The 26769-nt window shown below is 42.0% G+C and overlaps 1 protein-coding gene across 1 annotated transcript in view; it reads right to left on the bottom strand.

The window, feature by feature from the left end:
• Nucleotides 1–643: 643 nt before the first annotated feature.
• Nucleotides 644–26769, bottom strand: part of frem1a (Fras1 related extracellular matrix 1a) — a 116314-nt gene continuing 90188 nt past the window's right edge. The window contains exons 26-38 of the mRNA XM_084334826.1: nt 24966–25383; nt 20779–20980; nt 20178–20322; nt 18940–19069; nt 18259–18331; nt 17005–17154; nt 15916–16160; nt 11432–11479; nt 10317–10514; nt 8676–8807; nt 5953–6068; nt 4563–4648; nt 644–2449 (exon numbers count right to left, since the gene is read on the bottom strand). Of these exons, the coding sequence (XP_084190952.1) occupies nt 2247–2449; nt 4563–4648; nt 5953–6068; nt 8676–8807; nt 10317–10514; nt 11432–11479; nt 15916–16160; nt 17005–17154; nt 18259–18331; nt 18940–19069; nt 20178–20322; nt 20779–20980; nt 24966–25383 (2146 nt within the window). The 3' untranslated portion in view covers nt 644–2246. The remainder of the gene's footprint in view (nt 2450–4562; nt 4649–5952; nt 6069–8675; nt 8808–10316; nt 10515–11431; nt 11480–15915; nt 16161–17004; nt 17155–18258; nt 18332–18939; nt 19070–20177; nt 20323–20778; nt 20981–24965; nt 25384–26769) is intronic.

Here is a 26769-nt window from a genome sequence, read left to right as displayed (position 1 = left end):
AGAATTATAGACAGCAACTGTCAGTTACTGTACATTAAGAAAACCCAGCACAACCTCTACTACAATCGTGTTACATTTAGGAAATACAACAGACCTTTTCATCTTTTATTTCCTCTGTTTAGGACCAGACTAGCTTTTGAGATCCTTATACTTATGAAATATTGATTAGACTGTCCTATGACAATAACACCTGTGAACCCTTAAACATATGATGGAATCTTTCACACAATGGCCCTTTTATGAGCATTTCAAACTGTATCTTATTTTGGCCATTGTGCTCACAAGAGCCTCATTTATGAAAATAAATGCTCACAATGTTTGAAGCATCTATAAAAGTACAGATCTCAAACCTCCAAACTCTACTATAAAATCTGCCTGTGTTATTTTTGGGAAGAAGAAAATACCGATAACTAGTTACAAATGCTTGACATTTTTTCTGAAGAGAAAAAAAAAGACAAAGAGAACCAACATTGCATTGATGGTTCTTTGTCTGGTAGTCCAAAGATGGTATATGGGAGCAGGCACACCACAGACAAACTGATAATTACAGATAATTATGGCTTACATTACAGTTAGATGACTTCTCATTTAAAACAGTGCTCCAGGGATCCAGTATTTTCTCTTCATATTCAATATTATTAAATACCAAGATATATCATACTTTATTTAGACTTTTCAGATGTTATGTTTTCCCCCAAATAAAAAAATAAAACTACATGGTGGAGCTCAAAATAACTTGGGTCATATCATGTGATCAATAATAGCTCGTGCCTTTGAACCAAATCGCAACTGTGATGGTATTGATCATAGCATGCAACAATTACAACAAGTATTCTATTGCTTTTTACACGTTTTACAATATTTAAACTGTAGGGAATATCGCTACTGTGTTGTATTTTTCTACCATTAAAATGTAAGCTATAGGGACATCTTAATTTGATTGTAAATAAAGCACAATAATATAGTACAGCCCCTATTACAACAAAAAACACCACAAGTGGAATGATTCTCCACCAATCTGTCTTGTCGGATAAATTAACATACATCTGAGCAAACAAGGACAAGATTCAGAAATCTCTCAATTTTCATATAAATAGTTGTAGCAAAGCCTTGTGTGACAAAAAGAAGCATGATAAACATAAAAGCGAAAAAAGAGAGAACTTCAACAAAGTGAAAATACATATTGTCCTCTTTGAAAAAAGCAAGAGATGTCATGACCGGCCAAAAGAAATGATACCTATCTTGCTAACATTAGATACATACAGTAGGCTACATACAGTAGAATGCAGCTTCAAATCAATTATTATAGATTCAGCTGTGAACAAGGTCCCTCGGTTACATACCGTATCATACAGTCAGTGGTGGAAGAAGTACACAGTTAATTTACTTAAGTAAAAGTAGAAATACTCAGATAAATGAGTTCTCTGGTAAAAGTCCTCCATTCAAATTCTACTTAAGTGAAAGTAGAGAAATATTTGCTATTGAATGTACTTAAGTATCTAAAGTAAAAGTACACATTCTACATGACGTTTGTGTATCCACTGACCTCTATATATGTTAAAAGTGGTATGTGGTCCAGTTATGCTGCTCTGATTAAAGGTGATGTTAAAGTGGTATGTGGTCCAGTTATGCTGCTCTGATTAAAGGTGATGTTAAAGTGGTATGTGGTCCAGTTATGCTGCTCTGATTAAAGGTGATGTTAAAGTGGTATGTGGTCCAGTTATGCTGCTCTGATTACGTCCTCTTGAAGTTGACAGGCTTCAAATGTGAAAGTATATAATCTTCAAACTTCATACATTTTGTATATATTATGCTTTCTATGCAAAATCCCTTTCTTCAAAGTAATTAGTAACCGATGGGTTCAGATAAATGTAGTGGAGTAAAAAGTACAATATTTTCCTTAAAATGCAGTGGATTAAAGTATAAAGGTCCCTAAAATGAAAATACTCAACACAAAGTACAAGTATCTCAAAATTCTACTTAAGTACAGTACTTGAGTAAAATACTTAGTTACTTTCCACCACAGCATACAGTTACATACAATGTTAGATTATTTGTGAGACTTTATAGTTATCACAATGTCCAAAAAATGTATTTTCTGGAAGGTTCCCGTTGGTCCTTGTGATTGTCTGGCAGCGACTGAAGGAGCGTCATTGTCCAGGGGATCAACCCTTATTATTGCAACCCTTGTGAAACAAACACAGTTCTTGCCAACTCCTGCTCTGCGCAGCGGCTCCTCCCAGAACTCACATCTTGACGGAGCAGATGTAGCGGTGACCCCTGCTGGTCTTGCAGTCTCTGATCTGCCACTTGGCCCTCCTCCACACGAGGACGCACTTTTTGCTACCCTTCGTCTTCGATCGAGGCGGAGTCTTCCTCCAGTTGGTGAAGGTGACCGGCTCTCTGCCGACCCATTCCCACCGGCCTCTGTTCTCCCTATCGTTCAAACCTTCGGAGAGAGGAGAACAGCAGTGACATTATTGATACTCATTATTATTATTATTCATACTCTTTGCACATAACTGCCCAATTGCACAGCCTTGCTAATTATTCCACCCCACTGTATTGTTGTACAGTCCTTGCCTATTCTTATTTTATACTTATAATTGTACTATTGTAGGAGATGGGAAATCACGACCAAAGAGAGTGAAGTTTCTTTGACCACACATCAGTTTGCATCATTTATTAGCATAGCCATGGATACCACAACAAACCAAGCCAAGCGTTAATATGGCCGCTCTAGCTACCCACAATGCCCCGTGTCCTTAAAGTGACAGTGTAGGTGGATTATGTCCCATCCAGGTAAGTGGCCATGTAAGTGCCCACTACACTATATTCTATTGTGCTATATTTCATCTAATTATATATCCCATTTTATTTTATTCAACCTCTTATTTACAGTTGTACAGCCCTGGCCTATATTTTATTTCATAATTCTATTCTATTATAATATTAACTTAGTTCATATTTCATTTTATTTTACTCCACCTCTTTATTTTATTATCTGTCTGTTGTTGTCTGTGCGTTAATGTTGGACCGAAAATGACCAAAGCAAATTCCTTGTATGTGTAAAATACTTGAAATTTAACCTTTCTGATTCTGATTGGCCATGGTGGGACTTAGTTAAATGCACCCTTTTCCACTGTGATGTTACTGTGTACAGAACACAGTAACACATTTTACCCATTCACTCACACATTCACACACTGACAGCAGAGGCAACCATGCAAGGTGCCAACCTGCACTCAGGAGCAATTAGGGGTTAAGTGTCTTGCTCAAGGACACTTTGACATGCTGCCCGGAAGAAGCGGGAATCGAACGGGGAACCTCCGGATTACCAGAGGACTGCTCTACCTCCCAAGCCACTGTCGCACATACTGCCGTCAAGTGAAAGGGGGGCTACATGCCGCGGCGCTGGCTCTCATAGAAGATAACAGGAGCTGTATCGCAATCACTTTGTAAATTGCCAAATTGTGACCAATTTCCTTCATTTCGGCTTTAGTGATCGTGAAATCAAATGATAAGCATTATATATACATAAGCCTTTTAATTCACTGTACTACGTTACAATACTTAAGTACTGTTTTGGGGGATTTGTACTTTACTCAAGTATTATTAGGTTTGTATACTTGTACTTTTACTCAATTACATTTCAGAGAAAAAAAACATACTTTTGACTCCTTACATTTAAAATGCAGACCTACAAAGTACAAAGTACAAATCTTGCAGGTCCAACCATGGCCGAACTAATAATAATTAATTAAACTAACGTTATTAATCCTGCAGCCGCACTTTATTTAAAAACAGCCAATCAAATCCCCATCAATGGAAAATGAACCCGCCCATACCCATGCTGATGGGTCCTTGTGCAAGACTAGAAAGCAGGGATCTTTGATTAAACACCTGCTATCAGAAGAATAGACAGTCCGAAAAAAGTGTTTTACTTTTACTTTTTAGTACTTAAGTACATTTAAAAGTAGAAACTTATTATGACGGTACCCATACTTTCACCTAAGTATAATTTCTGGGTACTTTTTACACCCCTGGTTATCACCATGGCTATACTGGTCATTGAACGCTGTCAATATCTGGATTTTATGGTGGTTTTGTTTTTGGTCCGTTGATGTTTCTTCTTGACTGTGCAGCCCATGGGGGCAATGCCTTGTGATCTCGGGCTATATACTACATCAATTTGATTTGATTTGATTCCGAAATACTTCCAGCTGATTGAGAATGGGAAACCCAACCTGGGTGTTTTATTTACCGTACGCCAAGCAGACATCACATGTAACTCTTGCAATAAGGGGAGTAAAACTTCAACTGCTTTGAGGCATGTTTTTCTGGGATATAAGGTTTTGAGAGCTAGTGTTACAACCCCAGTACGAAGGGGTAACTAACATAAAGGATGATTGTGTTATAATATGTGATAAATGAATCAAAGGAAAAATAAACCAATGCCCACAACAAATTTAGGTGAAAGAAAGTGATATATCGTGCAATTATATTTTGTGTATACAATCAACCAAAAACACAGACTAAATCACAATTCACGCCATACTTACCTATCCAGAATGGTTTCCTTCCGCTGAAGTCCCATAGCCAGTCCATTGCGGCTTTAGAGAGAATGCTCGCGAGATTGCCTTGATATCTAGAATAAAAAAGGAAATGACAATTCTGATCCTATTTTCCTCAATGAAAAGAGGATAATTCACGAGGCACATACTGTAGGCTACGTTCACACTGCAGACGACAGCGGCCCAAATCTGATTTCTTTGCTCATAATGTGACTCAGATCCGATTATTTTCAACAGTGTGAACACTAAACAGCAACAAATCACATGGATCTGATATTTTCTATTGTGATTTGGCTGTTTATGTGGTGCTGAATCAGGTACAGGTCTTCACCTCAGTCCTGAGACTTTCATGTGACTTTTACCAGGGGTATAAAGTACTTGAGTAATTGTACTTCGTTACAATATGTAAGTACTGTTTTTGGGGATTTGTACTTTACTCAAGTATTATTAGGTTTGTATACTTGTACTTTTACTCAATTACATTTTAGAATTTTTTTTAACTTTTTACTCCTTTCTTTTACAATGCAGACCTACAAAGTACAAATCTCGCAGGTCCAACTATATTAATTAGTATATTTGTTTCTCTGGCCGAACTAACATTAACATTATTAATCCTGCGGCTGCGCTTTATTTAAAAACAGCCAATCAAATGCCCATCAATGGAAAATCACCCCGCCCATACCCACGCTGATTGGTCCTTGTGCAAGACTAGAAAGTGGGGATCTTTGATTAAACACCTGCTATCAGAAGAATAGACAGTCAGAAAAAGAAGTTTTGACTTTTACTTTTTAGTACTTAAGTACATTTAAAAGTAGAAACGTTTAGACTGTTACTCAAGTGTGTTTTTAGCCAGATACTCTGACTTTTACTTGAGTACGATTTTGAGACTGTACCCATACTTTCCATTAAGTATAATTTCTGGGTACTTTTTACACCCCTGCTTTTATGTCACTGTCAAAATGTTTACGTGCATCTTCTTTATTGTCTTTATTAATAATAATATAATATATACTTCTATATTATTCTTAATGGTTAATTTGCGCATGCAGGTGAGTTCAGGAGCGTGACCAGTTCACACTGGAATCTGATATTGTCCACATTTAAAAAAGAATGTGAACAGCTAAAAAAAAAAAAAAAAAAAAAAAAAAAGATCCGAGCAATAAATCAGAATTGAGTACAAGGCTTGCAGTGTCGACATAGTCATAGTTGACTCATTTAAAATATCTGTTTCTCAACCACTGAAACCATACCAGACACCAGCCACCTCTCCCATGCCCAGCCCTCCCCCTGCTCTGTTGAACCTTTAAAAATAAGGCCATTTAAAAACGGTGTGAATAATATATAAAAAAAAACATCTTAAATAATGTTTCCCACTCACTTCTCCCTGCAACCCCTGTTAGCCGTGCTCCACGTCGCCTTGCGATCAGAGCTGAGGATGTAACAGTAGCCACTATGGAAGGTCCACCCTTGAGGGCACATCTGAGCACTTACCATCTGGTTTTTGGAGAAAAAAAAAAAGACAAATTGTCACATTTGAATCACATACCATATTGTTTCCAACAATTAGCCTAGAATATCTTGAATGAATAATGTTATTGAATGAACCAAACTAGGTCAATGTACAGGTGCATCTCAATAAATTTGAATATTGCGGAAAAGTTCATTTATTTCAGTAATTAAATAAAGAAAAGTGAAAATCTTATATATTATATAGATTCATTACACACAGAGTGAAATATTCCAAGCCTTTATTTCTTAAATTTTTTATAATTATGGCTTACATTACAGATAAAGAAAACCCCAAATTCTTCTCATAGAGCTGCACTGGCTTCCCATTGCTGCACAAAACCACTTCAAGGTCCTTGACCTGGCATACCATGCAGTGAGGGGAACGACTCCCTCCTACCTCCGGTCAATGGTTTCTAACTACACACCCTCAAGACCCCTACGCTCTGCATCTTCTAACTACACACCCTCAAGACCCTATTGCTCCGTATCTTCTGGCCGCCTCAGACCCACTCCTATCCGAGCTCCCGTAGGGTCATCAAAGACAAGCCAGCTATTCTCGGTTCTGGCTCCACAATGGTGGAACGAACTTCCCACCACAGTCAGGACTGCTGAAACCTGCCCAATTTTCCATCATTGACTAAAAACACAATCTTCTTCAATCAATATCTGAAATTAAGAAAAAACATTTACTTCTTTTACTATAATGCACTTTGCTACCAAGTAATCTACCTTGCATATACTACTACCTACTATGCTAATATGCCTATACTACTGTGCACTCAAAACGGTTCGACACCGGTTGACGAACAATGTCACTTACCCTTAGCTGCCAGAGTTGTACCCTTCCTGCTGACTTACAGAACGTGTAAGTCACTTGACTCACTTTGGATAAAAAGCGTCAGCTAAATTACTAAATGTGAATGTAAACTTTCGCTGACACTCTTCTACATTCTACATGCGCTTGTTATTAACTTCCCGGTGCTCCAGGTTGCACAGATGTGCTTGTAGTAGACTAATACAGTAGCATTAGAGAAAATAAACAACACGGTGATTCTCACATGGGTAAATACCGTCTAGTGACTTTCATGTTTCAGCGGCAGTGTGAGAGGTGGGCTGAGATATACCACAGCACACACTTTATACACCTCTGCACACACAATGTGTTAAAGACAGGACACTCTGGTAATGGTGAGAAGTCTAAATTAAACTGGTACGGTCCTTTAAGACTTTGATTGCCACGCAGTATGCCCATCATTATCCAGTCTGCCACCGCTGTAAGCCTGGAGATGTTTACCTTCTTTGCAGGGCTATAACTTTTTAAATATTATACCTATATTGACATTACTATGGCCCATTCAACATCGGGTATCTATCGTTCCGGATGTGGGAACGTTATATTTTTTCATTAAAACATTGTTGTGTTAATACCGTCGAGAATATAAGTATGTTTTTAAGCTTTTCTGCTGTAATTCCAAAAAACGCAAGTTATAGGCCCTGAAGCATATGATAGATTATCGATTGGCGTTTCTTTCCTATACACGCTATATTAAAAAATTCAAATGTATATGATCGGTATACATTATACTTCATCATGCGTGAAGGAAAGGGGGGGGTCGTTTATAATTCCTTGATCGTCAGTAACGGCTTTATTTAGTATGGGTTGATATGTTGACCAGATGGATTGCAAACAAAGAAATGGATAATCAAGCTGAAAATAATGTTATATTCCTCTTACCGTTCGCCGATGAGACTGGAGGAAAAATATTCCAATTATTTGACGTTGATCTGCTAGATCCATTTCCCGTTTATATGACGCAATAAACGCCGAAATCATATATATTTTTGCGTTTCGAAAGCAATCCCAATGCACTCGATTGTGCCTCTTGATCCACGTAACAAGATAGTACTGCCAGAGGGATTTCCTCGATGCACCAGCGCCACTTCCGGTTTGGTGTGGAGTGTAACTCGCTCGATCATCCGCCAGGCGGCGGTATTGAGGCGTTGCAATATCAGACAGGGTGCCGCTGCAGTCCCGGAGGGAGGCTGGATGAATTATGAATACCATGGCGAAAAAATGAAATATTGATCCCAACAACGAATTACGCCGTTGTTGGTGTTCAACGCATGGCGGGCAATAACGATTTACGCTGTTGTTGGCGACCAATGTGTTAAGACAGAGTTATATAGACCTGTTCGCTGTTTACAAACATACCGTGTTCGAGCCAATCAGCGATACCAACTGAGTCACGTGACTAAGTTGCCCGCTACCTGCGCGAGCTGCTGTGCTAAAAAAGTTAAACAGGGCTCTATGGAGAAACCATGGCACTCGCCTGACTAGAAGTTGTTTCAAACGAAAACGGCTAGATGTCATTTTGCCAAATCAGCAGCATGGCTGTGAGTGTGAGCTTTTGGCTGATTGTGTGATTGTTTAGATCGCTAGCATGGCTAACAAATGCAAATATATTGTAGTCTGCCCCGTTGTTCTGACCAGGATTACGTTCCTTTTTCCCACTTGATGCGCGCGCACACTGAGTCCAACGTATACAGCGAACAGGTCTATGGTTCTTCGTCCTTCAGTTTGAGGTGGATTACCTCCTCCGTCGGTGCCCAGGGTTTCCAGGAGACACCGTTGCAGTGGTAGAGCTGACTGGTGGTCTGGTTGAAGTGGAGCAGCCCCATCAGCTCTGGGACACACAGCTTGGGGACAGACTTGTCCACTGGGACCTGTTATCAGAAGCGTTTACATTACAAATCTCACCTTTTTCTTTTGTATTTTTGTATTTTTTTTTTGTATTATTTTGTAGACAAACATATAAACAAACATGACAACACACGATAAGATATACAAGGATTAATTAACAGTGCATATCCAATGAAATCACCATTTAGTTAAATGTCTTATACAGGATATACCCCTAATACCTGTTATCTAGTACCCTACACAATTATGCTCTAGCTTGTACCCCCCCCCTCCCGGACCCCCCATTGGATAATCCATCCATTATAACTTGTTCCTACCAGACACTACCTTTATATGCTAGCTTTTATTCTCTCCACCACTTCTAACCACATTGTCATTTTGGATTCATTGAGACCCAAAATTCTTGCTGTAGATATTTCTTGATAAATCACATCGAGATATGTAATAATCCAGACCTTCCGGCACATTATTTCCGGTTGAAACCATCGTGATGCTATCAGCTTTTTAGCCACTGTGATACCAGATAAAACCAATCTCTTTAGCTGTGGATGTACTGCACACTGAAAGACATCATTCAGCAGTAATACAGAGGGGTGTACAGGTATATTCAGAGTTAAGAGATTTGATAATTGTTGGGTCACTTCTTTCCAGAATATCTTAACTGGTGGGCAGTCCCAGTACATGTCCCCTCGTCCCCATTTGTACATAAGGAGCATTTGGGGTCTTGTTTAAGACCCATTTTGTTCAGTCTTATAGGAGTTAAGTATGTCCTGTGAATATAGTTAAGATTGATTTGTTGATGGTCCGGGTTCCTTGATGCAAGTCGAACATTTGCCCAGGCTTCTTGCCAGTCAAAATCTATCTCCAGGTCTGGTATATCCCTCCTCCAGACTGAGTCTAGATGGAGGGTTTCATATGAGGATGTTAGTAATTGATGATAAAAATCATCACATCATTTACACGTGTGGTTTTCTCTTTCCTTTTCAGTCACGTTCACTCCTGACATGTTCTCACATGTTTTACACTAAGAGCCTAAATTTGTTATTATTTCATGTTGTGTCACAGAATCATGTTTTATAGAACTTCTCCTTGTGAATTACACAGATACATACAGTACACTGGAATAAGGCAACAGTAGTAGTATTTACAAACAATATTTATATGCATCATAAGACAAACTGAGACATATTTTTGTAAAATATGAAAAGATAAAATAAAATAATGATGATAATAATTATTGGAATATATGGAAGTCCCATTTGCATTGTAATGTGTGCCTGCGACAGCTTTTGAGACTTGCAACTGTGCTTAACCCACTTAGACCTAAAACACCTGCTAAGAATGCATTATATAGCCTGCATATACACACAAATGTGTTTCCCGGTTTCAATGGGTAACACGTCAACATTTGGGGAAATTAGCTTATCGTCTTCTCCAGAGAAAGACAAGAAGATAGATACCAGTTTCGTGTAATGTTGGCGTGTTCCTTTAAGGTTTAATCAAGTAAACTTGACTTGGTACTAATGACTCACCTGTCCTGTGGAAGGGCCAGTTTTTTCAGGGCTTGCAACCTTTCTCCGAGGGACAGGTTTAGACCTGGTGGTAACCAAGGTAACCGCTGGAGACGCCTGGCCCTGTGTCCCTCTGCTGATCACACGCACGTTAGCCTTCCTCCCCTTCCTGGACAGAGAGCTCTCGTCCTCCACTTGCATGGACATAATGCCGTGGTACTGCCATCAAAGACACGAGAGATGTCTTTTAAAACTTTTATTTTTGAGGAATACAGGTGCATCTCAATAAATTTGAATATTGAGTAAATATATTAGTTGGCTCCACGCCACATTGATTCATGCAAAAGGAGCCCGGACCAAGTATTAAGTGCATTATACTTTTCAGTAGGCCGGCATTTCTGTAATATATATATATTTATTTATTGGTCTTATGTAATATTCAAATGTTCTCAGATACAGAATTTTGGGTTTTCATTAACTGTAAGCCATAATCATCATAATTTTAAGAAATAAAAGCTTGATCGACTCCCAGAGTCAGCATTGCCTGCGGCTTGGGCCAGTCGTCATACTATCTCAATTGGCAGAGGTAGCGGGTGGAAAGTCGATGGGTGGGGATTGGACGTTGTGGACAGCGACCCCTACAGGTCGGTTGGGTGACGCCTGTACAGCAGAGACAGGAAGTATCGGGGGCAGCGTGAGCCTCCCACGCGTTACTCCTCGCCACTGAGAGTCCGCGCTGTCTGGTGAAAAGATGCGACAGGCTGCCTCCTCGTGTACCGGAGGGGACACGTGATGCAAGGCTTCTATCCCCACTACAGCCCACCAGTGGGAGGCATAGTCTAGCAACGTTCAAGACAGGGGAGGGGAGAATTGAGGGGGAGAATTGGCAATACGAAAGAAAAAAAATTGGGATGGGATAAAAATAGAAAATAAGGAGAAAAAGTGGATAAAAAAAAAGAAATAAAAGCTTGAAATATTTCACTCTCTGTGTAATGAATCTATATAATATATGATTTTCACTTTTTGAATTGAATTACTGAAATAAATGAACTTTTCCTCGATATTCAAATGTATTGAGAATTTGAGATGCACCTGTATAGTCATATTTGTTTACTTGTTGCTGTACTTGTGCTTACTGTGTAAACAATGTCAGTTCCATTGCGATGAACTGATGAGGGTGAAATCTGAAACATGTAGATATATAAAAACAGTCAACATTACACAGATATAACATTATTATAACATTGTTTCAATATAATGTAATACGAAATGAATTTGTATTATGCAGAATGGGTCAGTGAGAAAATTAACCATTTCCCAGGAATAGAGAAAGATTTTATTGATTATATATATTTCTCTTCACTCATATCTCTATAATATATAATATGACAACAATTTTACAACACAGGGATATGATGTAAGATAAGATAAGATATTCCTTTACTGATCCCCTTGGGGAAATTCGAACATCATAGCAGCATGGGGGAGGGGGAAGGTGAGGTACATGTATGGCAGGGTAATAGTAGAAAGACATAAATATAGGCAATACAATTAGATAAATATAATATATAAAAAACATGAGAAAAATAAACAGTGTAAATAAAGGTGCAGATGAGGGTCTGTATGCCCTATCGGTTATATTATACGTTACAATAGATATAGGCAATACAAATGTTTAATCTGAATATATACTATGAGTAAGAGTAAAAGTAAACCGTATACACAAGGTGCAGTATACACAAGGTGCAATATACACAAGGTGCAGTATACACAAGGTGCAGTAAACACAAGGTGCAATATACACAAGGTGCAGTATACACAAGGTGCAGTATACACAATGTGCAGTATACACAAGGTGCAATATACACAAGGTGCAGTATACACAAGGTGCAGTATACACAAGGTGCAGTATACACAAGGTGCAGTATACACAAGGTGCAGTATACACAAGGTGCAATATACACAAGGTGCAGTATACACAAGGTGCAGTATACACAAGGTGCAATATACACAAGGTGCAGTGTACACAATGTGCAGTATACACAATGTGCAGTAGGTGCAGTATACACAAGGTGCAGTATACACAAGGTGCAGTATACACAAGGTGCAGTATACACAATGTGCAGTATACACAATGTGCAGTATACACAAGGTGCAGTATACACAAGGTGCAATACACACAAGGTGCAGTGTACACAATGTGCAGTATACACAATGTGCAGTATACACAAGGTGCAGTATACACAAGGTGCAGTGTACACAATGTGCAGTATACACAATGTGCAGTATACACAAGGTGCAGTATACACAAGGTGCAGTATACACAAGGTGCAGTATACACAAGGTGCAATACACACAAGGTGCAGTATACACAAGGTGCAGTATAGACAAGGTGCAGTATACACAAGGTGCAATACACACAAGGTGCAGTGTACACAATGTGCAGTATACACAAGGTGCAGTGTACACAAGGTGCAGTATACACAATGTGCAGTATACACAAGGTGCAGTATACACAAGGTGCAATACACACAAGGTGCAGTATACACAAGGTGCAGTATACACAAGGTGCAGTATACACAAGGCGCAGTGTACACAAGGTGCAGTATACACAAGGTGCAGTATACACAATGTGCAGTATACACAAGGTGCAGTGTACACAAGGTGCAGTATACACAAGGTGCAGTAAATACAAGGTGCAGTATACACAAGGTGCAGTATACACAAGGTGCAGTATACACAAGGCGCAGTGTACACAAGGTGCAGTATACACAAGGTGCAGTGTACACAATGTGCAGTATACACAAGATGCAGTATACACAATGTGCAGTATACACAATGTGCAGTATACACAAGGTGCAGTATACACAAGGTGCAGTATACACAAGGTGCAGTGTACACAAGGTGCAGTATACACAAGGTGCAGTATACACAAGGTGCAGTGTACACAAGGTGCAGTATACACAAAGTGCAGTATACACAAGGTGCAGTATACACAAGGTGCAGTGTACACAATAATAATAACTATAATTGTATAGCACTTTTCATACAGAAGTTGCAGTTCAAAGTGCTTCACAACAGTAAAAAATACAGGCATAAGCGAGCATAAAAAAGATAGACAGGTAGCAAGGTATGGTAAATCACAGTGTTTCACATTAGGATCTAGCATCCCAATAGGCTCTCTGTTTACAGTTTCATTCAGTAATACAAATAATAAAAATAGTTTTAAATGATTCAGTTTAAAAATAGTCTAAAAATTATAAAATAGAACAGACATACAACAGGGTATTTAACATACAACAGAGCAGTGCATCAGTAAGAAGTAAAAAGTGTGATAAAATAGTTCTCTTAAATTACAGTGCATACAGTAGGAGGTAGTGAGATAAAATTAGCATAGAACCGACACATGAATTTGATAGGCAGTGTATAAAAGTAGGCAGGGTAAGAATAGTGCAGGTAAGTACAATTTGTGTCAGGATATCCCTGATGTTTCATTGAAATGCCTGAGCAAAGAGATAGGTTTTAAGCTGTCTCTTGAAGATGTCTAGCGAGTTGGCTTCCCTGATGGTGCAGTATACACAAGGTGCAGTATACACAAGGTGCAGTATACACAAGGTGCAGTATACACAAGGTGCAGTATACACAAGGTGCAGTATACACAGGTGCAGTATACACAGGTGCAGTATACACAAGGTGCAGTATACACAAGGTGCAGTATACACAAGGTGCAGTATACACAAGGTGCAGTATACACAAGGTGCAGTATACACAATGTGAAGTATACACAAGGTGCAGTATACACAAGGTGCAGTATCCACAAGGTGCAGTATACACAATGTGCAGTGTACACAAGGTGCAGTGTACACAATGTGCAGTATACACAATGTGCAGTATACACAAGGTGCAGTATACACAAGGTGCAGTATACACAAGGTGCAGTATACACAAGGTGCAGTATACACAAGGTGCAGTATACACAAGGTGCAAGGTGCAGTATACACAAGGTGCAGTATACACAAGGTGCAGTATACACAAGGTGCAGTATACACAAGGTGCAATATACACAAGGTGCAGTATACACAAGGTGCAGTATACACAAGGTGCAGTATACACAAGGCGCAGTGTACACAAGGTGCAGTATACACAAGGTGCAGTATACACAATGTGCAGTATACACAAGGTGCAGTATACACAAGGTGCAGTATACACAGGTGCAGTATACACAGGTGCAGTATACACAAGGTGCAGTATACACAAGGTGCAGTATACACAAGGTGCAGTATACACAATGTGAAGTATACACAAGGTGCAGTATACACAAGGTGCAGTATCCACAAGGTGCAGTATACACAATGTGCAGTGTACACAAGGTGCAGTGTACACAATGTGCAGTATACACAATGTGCAGTATACACAAGGTGCAGTATACACAAGGTGCAGTATACACAAGGTGCAGTATACACAAGGTGCAGTATACACAAGGTGCAGTATACACAAGGTGCAGTATACACAAGGTGCAAGGTGCAGTATACACAAGGTGCAGTATACACAAGGTGCAGTATACACAAGGTGCAGTATACACAAGGTGCAGTATACACAAGGTGCAGTATACACAAGGTGCAATATACACAAGGTGCAGTATACACAAGGTGCAGTATACACAAGGTGCAGTATACACAAGGTGCAGTATACACAAGGTGCAGTATACACAAGGTGCAGTATACACAAGGTGCAAGGTGCAGTATACACAAGGTGCAGTATACACAAGGTGCAGTATACACAAGGTGCAGTATACACAAGGTGCAGTATACACAAGGTGCAATATACACAAGGTGCAGTATACACAAGGTGCAGTATACACAAGGTGCAGTATACACAAGGCGCAGTGTACACAAGGTGCAGTATACACAAGGTGCAGTATACACAATGTGCAGTATACACAAGGTGCAGTATACACAAGGTGCAGTATACACAGGTGCAGTATACACAGGTGCAGTATACACAAGGTGCAGTATACACAAGGTGCAGTATACACAAGGTGCAGTATACACAAGGTGCAGTATACACAATGTGAAGTATACACAAGGTGCAGTATACACAAGGTGCAGTATCCACAAGGTGCAGTATACACAATGTGCAGTGTACACAAGGTGCAGTGTACACAATGTGCAGTATACACAATGTGCAGTATACACAAGGTGCAGTATACACAAGGTGCAGTATACACAAGGTGCAGTATACACAAGGTGCAGTATACACAAGGTGCAGTATACACAAGGTGCAAGGTGCAGTATACACAAGGTGCAGTATACACAAGGTGCAATATACACAAGGTGCAGTATACACAAGGTGCAGTATACACAAGGTGCAATATACACAAGGTGCAGTATACACAAGGTGCAGTATACACAAGGTGCAGTATACACAAGGTGCAATATACACAAGGTGCAGTATACACAAGGTGCAGTGTACACAAGGTGCAGTATACACAAGGTGCAGTAAACACAAGGTGCAGTAAACACAAGGTGCAGTGTACACAAGGTGCAGTATAGACAAGGTGCAGTAAACACTAGAAGAAAAAGTCCACCAGGGGTAAAAAAAAAAAAGGTCAAGGACTTACCGTTTTTGGACTGCCCATAACGCTTAGTTTCTTCTTTGGGAGGCGGGGCTCAGCCTGCGGGACAGCATCCCCGCGGGGCTCAGGCTGGGACACGGTATCCCCACGGGGCCAGATGACCTGGGGGTCTGTGGCGACGGCCAGCTTCTCCAGGTGGATGGAGCCGTGCTGGGGGTATGTCTCAGAGTGGATCTCCTCTCCTCCCAGGATAGGAGCATCCTCCGCCCCCCGCCGCTGTCCGCACCGTCCTGCAGGGCCGTGTTAACACCCAGTGGAATCTGAGCCATGTTTTTTCTATTTTAGGTTCGCCTGGTTTAATTGTGTAATAACGCGTGTATAACCTCAACCCTATATTGCGAAATGAAGGGATATACATATCCCTTAATCAGAATAGCTATGCTACATTTATGTCACGTGAATGTATAAATTATGTATAGTAATTGTAAACTATACTAAATAAAAAACTAAACGGAAATTGAATATCACAGAACAATAATGTACAATCTATTTGGCTTTGGAAATGTGTTCTCTCAAGTCTAAGATTTTATCCAACACACATCAAAAACTATTTACATGTTTTCAAGGTAAGTCATAATATGTAACTAATATGTTAATCATATATTCATTTTATAAAGGCTCCAAAGGGACAGTGCTCTTCCAAGGTGGCTTCCAGAGCTTCTGGAAGGGCTAGGATCTTTGGAACGCTACAAAAGTAGAAAGCTATCTGGCTGTACGTTAGCCTAGCTTAGCACAATGAATGGAAGCGGAAGTGGCCGGTTAGCCTAGGGCCGGCATTGCTAAACTAGGCTAACGTGCAGCCAGATAGCTTTCTATTGAACGCACAGAGAGGAAACCGGTATCTACTGTATCTTACTGAAAATAACCAAAATAGTGGAAACAGCTGAATACGTTATCGGAATTACCTGAGTCAGACTGTTTTTCACCACCGTAGGTTTTTGTGTTTTAAAATGTGGAAATGAATTAGTCGTCTGCTCATTGGAACGCCTTCATAGGAATCACGTTTCATCTTGTATCACCATGTTTTCACTGTAAATAGGAACTCAGAAGAACGCGTGATAAAGAAGCCCTCACCCTTTCCAGAGTCCCTGATGGTAACTTGAGCTTTGGAGATGCTTCTCAGCACGGTGCCTTCAGGTGACACTAACGTCACCTCAAACGTCTCCTCCGCCTCCTCTAGGTGGTCCTGGCTGATTTCAATCTGCCAACTCCTCTTTGACGTGCCTAAACGCAGAAGGTATGGAGGATAAAGTGGTTAAGATGAAGTTACCCGCCATTTTACACAAAGGCTACGGAAGCCCCTGAGATGCAAGTGAAACGTAAAATTTTTTTGGGATCATTTTCTTTTATCTGTGAAATTGAGGCAAGTGTAAAGAAAATAATTTTTGGATACGTTTTCTAAGATAAACCTTTTTCATCTGTGAAACTGAACATGAAGAAAAAACACACAAGTTATTGGAACACCTTACAGGTGATTTACACAAATTTACAACAAAAACTATGTACATACATCTGATTAGCACTATTACTCAGTAGTACTAATTTATATATTTTATACCTAGTTTAATCACCTGTACATTCATACATTGTATATTACTATTGCACTTCACTGTTACATTTGCACTCTGGTTGGATGCCAAACTTCTCTTTGTTGTACTGTATTTGTGCTGTATGATGACAATACATTTTAATCTAATAATACCATGGAATACCATGAAAAGAACACGTGTGAAGTCATGTAAGCACCACACATGAAATCATGTCAGCGCCACACATGAAATCATGTCAGCGCCACATGAAATCATGTAAACACCACACATGAAATCATGTGTAAACACCACACATGAAATCATGTGTAAACACCACACGTGTGAAGTCATGTAAGCACCACACATGAAATCATGTCAGCGCCACACATGAAATCATGTCAGCGCCACATGAAATCATGTAAACACCACACATGAAATCATGTGTAAACACCACACATGAAATCATGTGTAAACACCACACATGAAATCATGTAAACACTACACATGAAATCATGTCAGCACCACACATGAAATCATAAGAATGATTCCAAAAACACAATGCACATAACAGTCATAAGGGGCCCGGCTACACTGATCCATTGTGTCCGTGTGTCCAGAGCTGACGATGTGGAGCTGGATTTGTGTCCGTTTTGACGGGACAGAAAAGTTCTGAGAGGACCAACGTTTTGGAACTGAAGGATACGGAACCGAAACTGAATCTGCAAGCGTGTGATTATGTCAGGTCCCGATTTAAAAACAGAGTGACAGACATCGCCCCCCCCCCCCCCCGGACACATACCTGGATCAAACTGGATGAGGGGGGAGGGGCTCACGTGGAAGTCTTTCCCAGCCGACGCAGTGATCTCATTCACCTAGGATAACAACGTATAACACAAGGTCATGTCAACGGAGAGATCAAAGGGCTGTCATTATTTTCCCAATTTAATATAGTTATTCTGTTAGTTTGAATAAGGTCATGAGGACAAGTGTTCCTGATCTAGAGTCAGCTTCAGTCTGTTAGTTTGAATGAGGTCATGTGGACAAGTGTTCCTGGTCACTGATCTAGAGTCAGCTTCAGTCTGTACGTTTAAATGAGGTCATGCGGACAAGTGTTCCTGGTCACTGATCTAGAGTCAGCCTCAGTCTGTTAGTTTGAATGAGGTCATGAGGACAAGTGTTCCTGGTCACTGATCTAGAGTCAGCCCCAGTCTATTAGTTTGAATAAGGTCATAACATCACTCCTGGGAAGCTTTGTGAATCTGGATCCAAGTCTCGGATACAAGTCCTGTTCTTGTACGCATGCAGGCCCTAGTTTATCAGAGTTCAACATAACACACTATAACGGACCTATCTCCACACCGACCCTCTTTTCTTGATCCTCCAATCACGACTCTGGAGAATCAAGAAAAGAGGGCGGGGCTTGAGATGAGGTCCATCCCTAGCAGCTCTTCTACCTCTGATAAGAGAATAAACTGGAGACCTTGACGGTTATATACGAGGACTCTGCCAGGTTCCCCCTCCGTATGATCTCCAGCGAGACGCGCCCCTGGTCCTCGCACACCGAGTACTCCGCCCGGGACAGCTCCACGCTGGACCAGCGCAGCTCAAGTCTGGAAGGGCCACAGCATACACCGTCGATCACAAAGCAGCGGGTCCAGTATTTAAATATACAATGTTGAACACATAAGTCATCGATAGCATGATATGAATATAAATGGTAAATGACTGCATTTATATAGCGCTTTTATCCAAAGCGCTTTACAATTTGTTCCTCACATTTTACCCATTCACTCACACATTCACACACCGACGTGAATTGAAAATCAATATTTCAAATGTATACTTTTATGATTATATGCTAAGCTGATCTATGGTACAGTACACTAGTCCACTACACTACTGACTTACTACCATAGTGTCTTTATACCTGTATCAGTGTACATAATAATACTATAACTTAAAAATTTTCAGGACAACATATGTTTTTGTCATGGATATTTGGTCATTTTAATCAATGTTCCAGGTTTTCCATGACTGGAAATAATAGTCTCTGAATTTCCAGGTTTTCCAGGACGAGTGGGAACCCTGACAGTGATACTTTATTGGCACCAAATGACCAGGTACTATTCCATGTGCAAATTCACTGCATTTGACAAATACAAATAATTATAAAAAAAAAAGATAAATAAATTATTCTATTTATTTTTGGGCTTTTCTGTATTTTTCACCCATCCCAATTTAGTCATTATGCCAATTCCCTTCCTGGTTGTTGCGCGCATTGCCCCACTGTCGGCCTGGGGAGGGTGTAGAACTACCACATGCCTCCTCCGATACATGTGGAGTCGCCAGCCGCTTCTTTTCACCTGACAGTGAGGAGTTTCACTGGGGAAACGTAACACGTTCACGCTATTTACCCCAGATCCCCTCCCTGCTGAACAGGCGCCCCGACCGACCAGTATGAGTCGCTGTTTGCAACGACCAGCACACATACCCCACCGGCTACCCACCCGCTAACACTGCCAATTGTGTTAGTAGGGACGACTGACCAAGCTGGAGGTGCCGCTGACAGCTGGATTAGATCCCAGAGTCTCTGCGGTGGTACTGTAGGTGAGTGCTTAGTCCACTGCGCTACTCAGCCACGCCAAAATACAAATAATTCTTATCCTGCTTTTGATGTCTTCTTCCCAGGTGGTTTGTACAGTAGTTTCTGGTCCTTACCTGTGCGTGGGCCCGGTGTTCCCCAGCGGGTCGGACACTCTGAAGTCCAGACTGTCCGACAGAGCTTCCCTGTCTGGATCAACAATGTAGACAATCGTCCTCCTGTTTAGGTCTATCTGAGAGAACCGCTGCTGGACAAAACCACCTGAAAGGAAGTAGAATAAAATATTTATTGAAGGCAGACGTTAAACAGATTGCTCTCTCATACTGCACGACTGGCTCTCTGGGTGTGAGATTGAAGCTATTGTTAGGACAAACAAAGGGATTCCTCCACAAAAGGAACCCAAACTGAACATGACATAAGAGCAAAATGGGGCGCCATGTGAATATGGTCAATTTAACGTGTGTAGTGTTAAAGTGTCTAAAGTGTCTAAAGTGAGTGTTAAGATGAGTGTTTGTTTTTACGTGAGTGTGTGCATGTGGATGTGTGTGCAATGAGTGTAGATGGATGGGTTGAAATTATTATTATAGTCATTGAGCATCCTGATGGCCTGGGGATAGAAGCTCCATCATGTACGATCGCTTCCAAGACAAATTCCTGTACATTCCTCACATAGTATGTTAAATAAAACATTGCTTTGATTCTCATTTGGTTATCAACCTGTGGCAGTATTTTCCAGGTAGCCAAAGTAGGGCGGGCGAACGATGAGGTACGTGAGCTCTTCTTCTCTTGTGTGGGCATCTTGCGCTCTCAGCTCTCGCGACGACAGAAAGATCCCGTAGCGACCGTCGCCCAAGCGCTCTGCCTTCCACAGGGGCAGTAGTTTCACGATCTCTGGAGCGGAATTATCCAACGGCTTGATCTGGAATTATACATGGAGTGCAATTACATTAGGACCTCGATGATCTAAATTACCCAGCATTTGGAAATGTACACTGTTTACAGTATATTACACCCCATGTTATATCTTCTATTTGGAATGTTTTTTATGTGATGATTTGATTTAAAATCTTTATTTCGAACATGTAAATAAAACAAAAACAAATGAGTGCCACGCCCCTTCCGGGAAATTAGGTCTAGATTGCCACCGCTTTAATCAATGGGAGGATGGGGATATTTGCGAACGCTTAAACTATATCTTAAATGATGGCTATGGGTCTAATACACCCGTCGCTTATCAATGACTTGCTTGCAGTCAACATGTAGGAAATTGATTGTTTTTTGATCTGTACATTTCCGTTTTATACCGTTTTGAATACAAGTATAGTTTGAGATTTCTAGTAATTCCAGAGAAAGACACGATAATAGCCCTTTAGTGGAATACACAAAACACGTCGTAATTTTTCAGCTGATTTATGAATCGTTTTCAAATAAATGCTAGATTATCGATAGTATAATGTGTCCTCATGCACGAAGAGAAGCGGGGTCTGAAAAATCGCTTCTCCGTACTTTGGTCGGCGCGAACCTCACACACACACACACACACACACACACACACACACACACACACACACACACACACACACACACACGCTCCGATGGCGGAGAAATGAACATCTGATTACCCCAAGATTCGTAACATAAAGGCCTTACCTCACATCTGATGTCATGCAAAAAGATTAATCCAATTCCTGATCGCCATTACAAATATCGATCGTGTCCATTGATCCAACGTTATAGTCCAAAACACATAATCCACGATGCTCCCAGAGTCCCAGTCCCCCCCAGTCAATGCAATAGTATCCAGCTGCATGCCCGAGAAGTAAAACCTGGACCGGACTTATTTTTTTGATGCACAGTCCCAGCCAATCCAATCCAATGATGTGCAATACCATCCGGGAGACGATAGGCGGCGGTATTTGCCCTTTGCGAGCTCAGACCCATTCCCAATGATAACGTCAGGCTGGATGGATGAAAAAATTAATCTGGGTTTAACATGATTTGTGGAGCTCCCTCTGGTGTTGTGATCGTGGTATTCACTGACATTTGGGAAGTATTTTGACATGTACATGGGTACCTTGGTCTTGTGGAGTGTATCTTGTAGACCAGGCCCATTGCAAGTTGCTGTACTCTGTCGTCTACTCTAAGCCATCCTAGATTGGCAAAGTGGGCAGGGGTGAGGTGGGTTCTAGGAGTCAGGTCAAGCAGTAGTCTGACTAGTTTGTTTTGAGATGTTTGTAATTTGGTTTTTAGTGCCTTTGAGGTGCTTTGGTACCATGAGGTGCAAGCATAGTCGTTGTACCCTTGAATGAGTGCTCCTGCCAGAGTCTTCAGGGTATTCTTGTTTACCAGAGAGGAGATCCGGTACAAGAATCGAGTTTGTTGGTTGACTTTTTTTTTTTACATTGGATGCCATTTTGTCACAGGAAAGATTAGCCTCTAGGATGGAACCCAGGTAGGTAATTTCATCTTTCCTTGTGACAATATTGTCACCCACTGTAACTGAGAAGCCGTCGGTCTTGCTGAGTTTGTTATTTGAACCGAAGAGAATGGACTCTGTTTTGCCCATGTGTAATGATAGTTTGTTGTCGGCGAGCCATATGCAGATTTTGCCTAGTTCCAAGCTGAGGGTTTTTTCAACCTGTAACTTGTTCTTGTCAGAGACCAGCAGGGCTGAGTCGTCCGCAAACAGGAACAAGTTGCAGTCACAAGCTGACGACATGTCATTTGCATAAATTAGGAACAGTAGCGGTCCTAGTATGCTTCCTTGTGGAACACCACAGTTCACTGTGAGGGGGGGGGATAGGGTACCGTTTACCTCCACCATCTGTTCTCTCCCCTCCGTATCGTTATAGAGAGCCGGACGGCTAATTAGATACAACCATAATATTGTCGAGCCACTATGGGCGGCTACGTGGCGTAGTGGGCAAGGCGCTCGCCACAAAATCTGGAGACGCTGGGCTCGCCTGTTCGAGCCCAGCGCTCCACATTTGCTTTCAGTTTAGCTGGTCGTCCGTACTAATACACATTGGCCGTATTAGGGGGTGGGAAACTGATGGGTGGGGATCGGGCGTTGTGGACAGCGACTCGTACAGGTTGGTTGGTGCGCCTGCGCAGTGGAATCAGGAAGTGTCGGGGGCAGCGTGAGCCTCCCACGCGTTACTCCTCACCACTGAGAGATCGAGCTGCGCAGGTGAAAAGATGCGACTGCTGTTACCTCAAGTACCGGAGGGGACTTGTGCTATGTATGACTTAGTCCACATTGCAGCCGGCTTGTGGGAGGCAAGAAACAGCGTTCGTGACAGGGGAGGGTTGAATTGGATGATACGAAATTGGGATGGGAGAAAATATAGAAAAATGGGAGAAAAAGTGGATAAAAAAAAATATATATTGTCGAGCCACTATTGGCACAGTATAGTGACTTGTGTAAGCGAAGTAACGTTGAGAGACTTATAGTTGAACCCAGCGGCGTTCTGGATCTAACTACCTATTGAAGACTCCATGCGGGTTAGCCTAAGTACAAAGGGGCTAACTAGCTATCACCCATGCCAACAGGCTTTTGGACTAATAGCTATTAATCCTGCCATCGGGCGCTAGGAATACAAGGACCCGGTCCGTACGAGACCCTCTTCCCCAGCGACGACAGGATTATCCCACGTTTGTCTGCAGTTCTCTGGAGTCGGAGCTCCAGAGAGAATTACCGTCTCCATCCACCATCTTGCTTTTCCCTGTGCTGCTTAGCTCCGCCTCACTCCATTCAGAGAATCAACGGTCGAGTACCAGCTAGGACTATCGTTACCTCTGACATTGTTGCATCGACATTAACGTATTAAAGGAGATCTGCGTTCTATATAATATGTATGTTATGCTATTAACATTAAAGTGATTGTTCAACTTGGTTTCACTGTCCCCTCGCAGTTAATGAAGTGTCCGCCATTTTTGTGTACCTATACTGTCTGGCTAATTAATATTCTTTAGTAGTGGTCTAATCTAAACATTTCAATACAGTCAGGGTTGTGTAGCCCCTTAGCTACACCAGTGTTACAGCCACAGCCAGGGTCTTTCTCTCCCCTGTCTATCAGCAGGTTCCTGCTACCTTATAAATATGGGTCTCTCCATGTTCCCGCTTCACCCTCAGCCTGCCTACCTGGGCCGGCCTACACACCTGAGAACCATCACATCATCACGGAGCCAGGATAAGAGGCCTACACACCTGAGAACCATCACATCATCACGGAGCCAGGATAAGAGGCCTGCACCCCTGCCACTCCAGTGTTGTTTTCACCTGCCTTGGTAGTAGGACCTTCTCTGGACCTCGAGTTAGCTGTTACACAATTCTGTGTTACTCCTTGTGTATTCTGTATGCTCAGTACTCTGCGTCGAACTTACCCTTGTTCTCCTGTGTGTAGGATCGCACACCTCCGGCCTGCACCCCGACCTATGGACCTCACCAGCCTGCACTATCCCAGGACCACATGGACACACGTCACCCGCCTGTATTCTCTCATTCCAACAATTGACTACTTGCCTTCCTTGTCATTCTCTGTTCTCATTCTCCTGTGCCTTGTGTTCTGCTCTTGGGTTCTCCCGCCACCCTCCAATAACAGCCAGATGGTTACCAAGATAGCAATCATTGATGCAATACCCTTTACTGCCCTTCAATCCCCTCTCTCTGGGCACGGCCATTACCTTAACTGAAACTTAACAGACCGTTAACCTTTGAGAGAGAGGCCCGTTGATTATTTAACAGACAGAGCATGTGTGAAAAAACACTAAATGCGTGAAAAAGGCATGGCACACAATGTATACATGATTATAGATATAATATAAAACATGTGATTATGATTATTGTCAGATGTGTAGAATGCACCTACTAACACTTATCTTACCCGATCTCATCATCTCACCTGAATAGTGAAGAACACAGGTTCTGTCTGCACCCGCCCCTCCAACAGGAAGCCCCGGTTTGAGCCGTCGGCAGCCGTGAAGGTGAACCGGTCGATCTGCGCCGGGCCTCCGCCATGCTTGTAGCTCACCGCTAACTCCTGCACGTCCCTCTGGGTGAAGTTGGACCCGGCGACTAGTGCGGCGGCGCCTACCAGCAGCGTGCCGTACTGTGGGGGTTGAACCAGAACAAAGAGCAGGCCGCCGGGAGGGGTGTCCGGGTCAGACAGGCTCAGGGAGTCGGGGCCGAGGGCCATGGAGGAGCCCTTGGGGAGCGCCAGGCCTTCGTTCTGGGTCAGTGACGGCAGCACGCGGTCCACCGTTTCCACGGAAATCTCAAAGGTTCCGTTTCGGCTGGTCTTACCGTTGCTGATGACAAATCTGGTAAAGCATACCGCAGAATGGGTGTTAGACCATGTGACCAAATGTGGTCATTGCAGACAGTTTTAATAAATTATCAAACCCCAGGACTTATTTCATTGCTGGTTTTTTTTCAGTCTGAAATGATTGGATACTAGTACTGATAGCTAAACATTAGATTAGATTATATATATATATGATATCTCCAGCATTATTGTACATGCTATCATACAGAGCTATGGGTTATATGCAGGTGTACAAGCAAGTATTAGAGGGGTTATAGGGACAAATACGGGTATATATACAGTATATGCATTATGCAGTAAATATAAAGATATAAATGTAAATATGCATTTCATACATGATAGCATAGAGCAGTGGTTCCCAAACTTTTTTGGTTGTGCACCCCCTGTCACCTCCCGACCTAGCTGACACACCCCCCAATGGGTTTCTGTTAGAAAAAATTGTTGCTGGTCTCTGTTACAGGCATATGTTTATAGCCTGTGTTAGAGGGACACCTAGTGGTGCTTGACCGGATGTGATGTGTTGACATGCGCACTGCTGTAACCTCAGTTTAATAAAAGATATACTGAAACATGGTGTCAGAAGCGGGAGCTCCGAAAGAAATAAACGTATAAGGAATAAAACCACGCCATGGCGAGCAACAGCATCCCAGCGCCCGAGGGCATGCGCATGTCTGGGGATTTGGCGAAGAACTGGGATGTTTTCAGGGCAGAGTTTGATGATTTTTTGCTAGCTACCGGTCTGAATGAAAAGCCGAAGCCAGTCCAAGCAGCCACGCTGAGACGGCTAATGGGAAGTGAGTGCCGTCATGTTTATACACACAGCCTCGAGTTGACGGATGATCAACGTAAGGACCCAGCTAATATTTTGCACGCATTGAGGGATCATTTCAAGCCGGCGAAGAATGTGATCTATGAAAGATACATGTTTGGATGTTGCAAACAGGAGACTGATGAGCCAATAGACTGTTTCCTGACGAGGCTAAAGGAGAGAGCGTCAGCATGTGAATACCGCGCACTGAAGGACGAGCTGATTCGGGACAGGCTTGTGCTGGGTGTCGCAAATGAAGGCACCAGGAGGCGCTTACTGCGGGAACGTGAGTTAACGTTACTAGCGGCGACTGAAATCTGTCGGCTCGCTGAACTGACCGAGAGACATATAAGGGTGATGGCCCCGCCAGCGCAGACAGACAGTGTGAATGCCGCTGACAGACAGAGCGAGAGGCGCGCATTTCAAAGGAGGGCGGCGCCAGCGGAGAGGGAGCCCCAGTGGAGCTGTAAATATTGTGGGGGGAGCCACAAACGGGGCAGAGAGCAGTGCCCAGCCTATAGTAAAACCTGCCGGATATGTGGCATAGCAAATCACTTTGCCAAGGTATGCCAG

This window comes from Notolepis coatsorum, assembly GCF_963971535.1.
Source record: "Notolepis coatsorum genome assembly, chromosome: 1".
In the NCBI taxonomy this organism is placed as follows: Eukaryota; Metazoa; Chordata; class Actinopteri; order Aulopiformes; family Paralepididae; genus Notolepis; species Notolepis coatsorum.
This window is presented reverse-complemented; position numbering and strand designations above follow the sequence as displayed.